The sequence below is a fragment of the Chrysochloris asiatica genome, unplaced genomic scaffold (genome assembly GCF_000296735.1).
Source record: "Chrysochloris asiatica unplaced genomic scaffold, ChrAsi1.0 scaffold00008, whole genome shotgun sequence".
NCBI lineage: Eukaryota > Metazoa > Chordata > Mammalia > Afrosoricida > Chrysochloridae > Chrysochloris > Chrysochloris asiatica.
Genome location: NW_006408526.1, coordinates 19,932,386 through 19,939,711, shown reverse-complemented (window position 1 = coordinate 19,939,711; position 7,326 = coordinate 19,932,386). Strand labels below are relative to the sequence as shown.

At 38.4% G+C, this 7,326-nt stretch overlaps 1 protein-coding gene across 1 annotated transcript in view; it reads right to left on the bottom strand.

Moving 5' to 3' along the window:
- Positions 1-202: 202 nt before the first annotated feature.
- Positions 203-7,326, bottom strand: part of FDX1 (ferredoxin 1) — a 43,303-nt gene continuing 36,179 nt past the window's right edge. The window contains exon 4 of the mRNA XM_006833809.1: positions 203-531. Within this exon, the coding sequence (XP_006833872.1) occupies positions 417-531 (115 nt within the window). The 3' untranslated portion in view covers positions 203-416. The remainder of the gene's footprint in view (positions 532-7,326) is intronic.

Sequence of the window (7,326 nt, the reverse complement as noted above, 5' to 3'; positions counted from 1 at the left end):
TAACATGTAATGTGTAATAACAAGATGAAGGTTCTAGTATCAAGTCTTCTAATTAGATGTATGGTCTTAGATAAGTCATTTGAGATCTCTGCCTTAATCCAGATCAAACAGGATCGATAATATGTATTTTTTAATTTTCCTTTTCAGGTTAATTGGCCCCAGGTTTTTTTTGAAACCTTTTTGTTAAGTTTCTTGGCCGTTCTTAACTTTTTTTTGATATTTGGTTGGCATTTTATAATTTAACCAAAATACAGATTATATACTATCAGAACTACAAAAACCCAGTAGTTATACAAGGGGCATTGAAATAGCAAAGCTAGTTATAATAAATCTATCCATATTCCCATTTAATTACATTAAGAAATAAAAATTATAAAAATAGGTAATTTTTCATGAAAATATTCCTATTTATTCTCTTAGGATTTCTTGCTCATATCAATGGGTTGTCTGGCATCGGCTACTGCATCAGGTACGCGAACAGTCATATTTTCCATAGACTTTGTCAAACAGATTTGGCAGCCCAGCCGTGACCTGTATGAAAAGGGAGGAAGGCATGTTTAGTATGAGGTAGACACTGTCCACAAGGCAAGGCAGCTGTTTAGGACATTTTTATATTTTCTTACCAAATTGTTTTGTTTGTTAAGTGCTGTCCAGTCAGTTCCGACTCATAGCTGCTCTGTATAGGGTTTTCTGAGGAGCAGCTGGCGGGTTTCAACAACTCACCTTGTGGATCATAGTCCAGAGTTGAGCCTCCAGCACCACACCAGTAGGAAAGTTATTTACCTAATAAATTCCCATTCATTTGAAAAGATATATTGAACTCAATCAACTACATAAAATAAAAACCTGGCATGCTAATGTTTCGGTTTAGCTTTTAGCATCTATCATCTACTAATCTCCCCACCAGAACCACTGCTCTTTCTTGTGAAATTACCGACAAGGAATGAAAATCATTAAAAGACACAACAGTGGAGACAAGAACTGAGTTCTTGACTAATCAATTTCTGGATAATTAAAACCAAGCAGACTTAAAAATCACCACTCCTCTGTCAGCTTGCTGTACTGTGGTATCTTGTGTCTTGCTGTAATTCTGAAAGCTATGCCACCGGAATTTGAAATACCAGCAGGGTCACCCATGGTGGACAGGTTTCAGAACAGCTCCCAGACTAAGACAGAATAGGAAGAAGGAGAGATAGACTACTTCCAAATATCCAGTCACTGAAAACCATATGAACAGCAGTAGAGAAAATGTGGCATCAGAGTTGGAGAAAGACTCATTAACAACCTGAAATATGCAAATGATAGAACTGTGATTGCCGAAAGCAAAGAGAGCTTAAATACTTACTGAAGATTGAAGATAAAGATTTAAGTTTGTAAAGGCAAAGATGTAAGGACTAAGGTGCACCTGACTCAAGCTATGGCATTTTCTATAACCTCTTATGCATGTGAAAGTTGGAAATTTAATAAAGAAGACCAAAGAAAAATTAATGTATTTGCGATATGATGTTGGAGGAGAATATTAAAAGTACCATGGACTGCCAAAAGACAAACCAATCTGTGTTGGAAAAAGTGCAGCCAGAATGTTCCTTAGAAGCCAGGATGGGCAGACTTTGCCTCTATATTAGAGGGACCAGTCCTTGTAGAAGGACATCATGCTTGGGAAAGTGGAGGGTCAGTGAAGGAGAGGAGATACATCCAACGAGATGGACTGGTCCAGTGGCAGCAGCAGTGGGCTCAAGCACAGCAACGACTGTGAGCCTGGTTCAGGGCCAGGCAACGTTTCGTTCTGCTGTGCATAGAGAGAATCGCTATGAGTCAACCCCGACTCGATGGCACCAAATAACAACAAAGTCTTTAAAAAGTGAAAAGACAGGACACAAACCAGGAAGAAATATTTGTTAGAAAACTTATCTGACAAAGGATTTGCCTCCAAAGTATAAAAAGAAATTTTAAAACTCAACAAAATACCCCAATTTTTAAAATGGGCAGAAGATCTGAACACACACCTCAGACCTCACCAAAGAAGATAGGCAGATGACAAATAATCACATGAAAAGATGCTCAATATCATATATCACTAGAGAAATATACACCAAAACAACAATAAGCTAACATCACAAACCTATCAGAATGACTAAAATACAAACACTGACAACAACAAATGCTGACGGAGACGTGGAGCAATAGAACTCTCATTCATTGCTGGTGGGAATGCAAAATGGAAGAGTCGCTTTGGAAGACAGTCCAACAGTTCCTTACAAAGCTCAACACAAGTTTATGATGTTGTTGCTCCGAATCATGGCAACCCCATGTACAACCCAAGGCAACACTGCCTAGTCCTGCACTATCCTCACAACTGTTACATTTGAGTATATTGTTGCAGACACCGTCAGTCCAGAAAGTTGAGAGTCTTCCTATTTTTCATGTTATCAAGCATGGTGCTTACCACATGATCCAATAGTTGTGCTTGTAGCTATTCATCCAAATCAGTCCAACATTTATGTTCACACAAAAACTTGCTCACATAAGTAAATCTAAAAACTGCTCTAAAAAATTAGTTTATTTAAAACAAAGACTTAAAAGACTATATAGGAAAACTACTTTGTGAAGACTTTAAAACAAGAAATTTGACGTAGAAAAAATTCAAAATTATTTTTTTTTAAATGGGGTTTACTTGTCCAAAAGAGACTGGAAGAAACTGAGACTATGGCCCTTGACCAGCCTTTAGGTCTGGAAAGGATCTCATCCTCGTAACCCAATTATCCATCAAGTTGTTGTTGTAGTTAAGTGCCATTGAGTCGGTTCTGACTCATAGCGACCCTATGTAGGGTTTCCAAGGAGCAGCTGGTGAGATTGAACTGCCAACCTTGCAGTTCAAACTGACTTGGCATTCCAGAGCATTAACCCCCACAATGCTACACTAGATCAGTCAAGTAGTAGATAGGTATATACGGAGAGAATACCACTAGTTAGGTATGCTTACCACAGAATTGTTCAAAAACAAATGGACAATATTTTCCTAAGAATAAAATTGAGCAGGATGGGAAGGCAGATGGAATGGAAACAGAAACCACTGGAGGTAGCAGAGTAACTGTTGTTACACGGAAGGGATTGCAGTCATTGAGATGAAACAAAGTGCATGATTTGTTGAATGTAAAACGATGATCTTTTATATAAATCTTAACTCAATTCACAATAAAGTTGGTTTTTTTTTTAAAAAAAGGAATTTTAAATACAAAAGAAATATACCATATATTACAAATTTAAAATATCTATTTTCCCCACATGAAAATCAATATTCATCTTAAAATGAATGATATCTTATAATCACTGCTACCCCCTGTCATATCTGAGGAAAAAGTTTTCTTCTAGCCAGGGGAGACAGTGTTTAGTATGGGTTCTGAACTCTGGGTAGAATTTTATATTTAGTAGTAAATAAGAAAAACATTTGAGTTCATGGTACTCTGAGGAAAGACAGATGTTTCCATTTGTCTGCTGCATCACAGAGGACAAAAACAGAGACAGGGATGGGTTGAAAAGCGGTCAGGGCCTTGGACAGGTTACAATACTTAAAAGTTCAGGTTTTAACTGGTAAGCAATGAGAGACCATTGAAAAATTTGGAGCAAGCAGACAAATTTACCAATAGGAAATATTGACTGCTGATTGAGAAAAATCCCCTTCCACCAACAGTTCCTATTTTTGGAATAAGAAGCAGCCCTGGAAATACAATACTCCATTATGCATTAAGTTCTGACTACTAGATAGAAAATGGGACAGGCTAATTTGAACAAATTTATCAGAATGGTGGTGAGCCCTTAGGGGCACTGTGGTTATTATATTCCTGGTGTTCCTTATAAAGTCAACAAAGACAATGCTAGTCTTAAAAAAACTTTAAATCTAGTAATGGAAACAATTGTCAGTAAAATGGGACAGAATACAATAAAGGTAGTGACAGAGAGTAAGAAGTGCGTCATAGAAACACAAAGAGAGGGCCACCAGGAGCTCCTGCTTGCTTTCTCACCCAAGAAGATAAAGCAATAGCTCTCTGTGGCTGTTTGCTAACTGTCCTGCTTCCTCTTCCTCCTTAAGAAGGCCTCTGGCTATATAAAACCACTCGGTACAGAAAACTAGTTGCCATGGAGTCTGAAGTCAACTCTGACTCATGGCCACGCCAGGTGTGTCCGAGTAGAACTGTGCTCCATACGGTTTTCAGTGGCTGATTTCTCAGAAGCCTATCTCCACACCTTCCTTCTGACATGCCGCTGGGTGGGACTCCAGCCTCTTACCCCTTCCAATTAGCAGCCAACCACACTGATGACTTGCATCACCAAGGCCCCTGCCCTGTGTATAAGGTATCTTATACCTATTGAAGAGATAGTGAATGAAGGTTCGAGGCCAGACCACCACAAAAAAATAATTATCGCAATAAAGCAAATCACATGACATTTTGGGTTCCCTGGTACACACATAAGTTATGTTCAGACTGTAAAGTAGTTTACAAGTTTGAAATAACATCATGAAAAAATTTGTAATAGTGTGAGAATGATGCACAATGTTGCCAATAGATTTGTTCAACGTAGGGTTGCCACAAACCTTCAATGTGTGAAAAAAACAAAACAAAACCCAAACACAGTATTTATGAAGTGCAATACAACAAGGTATGCCGAAAGGCTATTTACACTTCTAGGAAAAAAGGCACAAAACAAAGCTACCAGGAGCGTTTGTCCAGCAGCCAATCCTCCTTAAAACAGGCAGTACACACCCTGCACAGTGACAGGAACACAGCCAAGCTCCCCGCTCCCCGCCCCAGCTACACGCAGCATTCATTAAGCAGTCAAAGATTTCAAATACCATATGTGACTATTATTTAAGATTTGGATTTCTGGTGTGGCACTGTAAAGTCAGCAGTTCAAACCTACTAGCTGCTCCTTGGAAATCCTACACGGGGTTGCTATGAGTCAGGACCAACTTGAGGGCACTTAACAACATGTTATTTGGTATGATTTGGTAGGCTGATTTTTGGGTCTGGGGACATGCAAACATTTTCCCCAAGCAAATTAATGTTAACTGCTTCTTTGCTTTACGCCATTTCGGCTTACGAAAGATTTCATAGGAACCCTCTACTTCTGGGGGTAGCGGGGAGGAGAGCTATATTAGTTTGAGAATATTCTGATACTTGTGCAAATATTAAAGACATTTATTTTCTCACTCCACTCTTGCCATATATATCTGGAAATATGTTGAACATCCAGTTTACTTTACTTCCATGATTTGATATTCTAGAGAAACAGTATGAAATAGTAAAAAACCCAGTGCTTTGGGGCCCAACATAGATGACTCCAGCTCGACTCTGAGCAGCCTGAAACACATCTCAGATATTGAATAAACCTTGGATTCTCAACCTCATTGCTGTTGTTCGATGTTGGGGAGTCCATTTCACTCATGCTGGTCTTACGGGTGTAGAGTAGAACTGTTCTATTGGGTTTTCAAGGTTGTGACCTTTTAGAAGACCACAGGCCTTACGTTCCAAGTATCTCTGAATAGGTTTGAACTGTCAAAACTTTCAATTGCTTGACCCTTTGTGCCACTCAGGAACTATTTTTCATCTATGTTTTTGTTGCTGTTAAGTGCCATTGAGTCAGTTCCAACTCATAGTGACCAAGTACAGATAGAGTTTCTGAGGAGCAGTTGGTGAGTTTGAACTGCCAACCTTGCAGTTAGCAGTCCAATGTTTATCCTACAGTGCCACATCAGGACTGTAACTGCCTAAACCTTGATGGCCAAAAATCATCTTTGCTGAGTGTGCCTAGGTGTCATAGCAGGTACTGGATATATAAGTTGATGTTACTGAGTTATAATACTCCCCACAACCATTTAATGAATGAATTTTCCACCAGACACTGTTCTAGGAGCTTCACATATATTTATCTGTTAGCTCCATACAGCGGCCCTATGAAGTAGGTGCTGTTAATGTCCTCATTTTCCAGATAAGGAAACTGAGGCCTTTATCCAGATTATCCATGGAAACTGGTGGCAGGGAACAATGACAATCATGAAATGTAGACTTGCAGATAATTCCTAAATCTCCCTTTCTAACAATTATACATTCTAGAAACAGTTGGTGACCTCTCTATTATGAATCCGGCAGTATGCTAGACATCAGATATACAACGATGAAATAAGGTCCAGACCCTGCTCCCAGGAAACTTGTAATTTCAAAGGAAAAAAGGTTTATCAATAATCAAGGCTAAGTACAACTTATAATAAACATTTAAATGATCATGATGTTTTTATCACAAAATTTAAAGACATCTACCATAGTACTTAACATTAAGATAAAATAAACATAAGCATTGAAAGGCTGAACTTTTTATGTCCTTGTTTTAGAACTGTATGATAGTCTAAAAATAGTTTACAGGGGGTTAACTTTTAAAAAAATTCTTTACTTTCTAAATACATCAAAGTGCTTTGCAAATGCTACCTGTGAAAAGTCTTAATACTTTTCCTCAAAGTATCTCTACTTAAATTCCCTGTCCTTAACAATACCCACTACAAACCTATAAAATCGCCTTTACGGCTTGTTACCCATTATCTACTTCTAGGATACCTGGTGGTGTAGTGGGTCACAAGTTGGGCTGCTAACTGCAAGGTCAGTAGTTCAAATCTACTAGCTGTTCCATGGGAGAAAGATGAAGCTTTCTGTTTCGTTAAGGATTTGCCGTCCCGGAAACCCTACACAGGGTCGTTATGAGTCGGGATCGACTATATAGTACACAAAATCTTCAGAATTTTATTATCAATGATCTTGATAATACAGTTTACGATACAGCTTTTGCATTTTATTAAATTCCTGCATCTCTTCTAACAATAGCTCCCCTTTTTCATATTTTCCTTTTTGTTTTCATTTAAATATTATCTGTAACATGCACCTAAAAATTTTATCTAAACAAAAGAGCTAGCAGTTTGCTATGATTTACCCATCCCATCCCATTAAGAGGCAATTATTACTACAGTCATTGAATATATTCTCTGTGGAATTCTTTAGAAAGAAAGACGTGTTGATAGAGAATATGGCAATTGAAGAGGTGTGGGGCAACAGGTAGCTAGCACCTGTAATCTGTTTTGTTGGGGAGTCTAAAGAGAAACTACTTTTCCCAGCTTCTCCTCTAAGGGTATCAGTCTCATTTCTGCACCAAGAGGAAAAGGGATTACAAAAGAACAAAATGATTTTTCACCTCTAGTTGTTGTTAGGTGCCACTGAGTCAGTACCGACTCATAGCAACCCTATGAACAACAGAACAAAACACTGCCCGATCCTGGGCCAA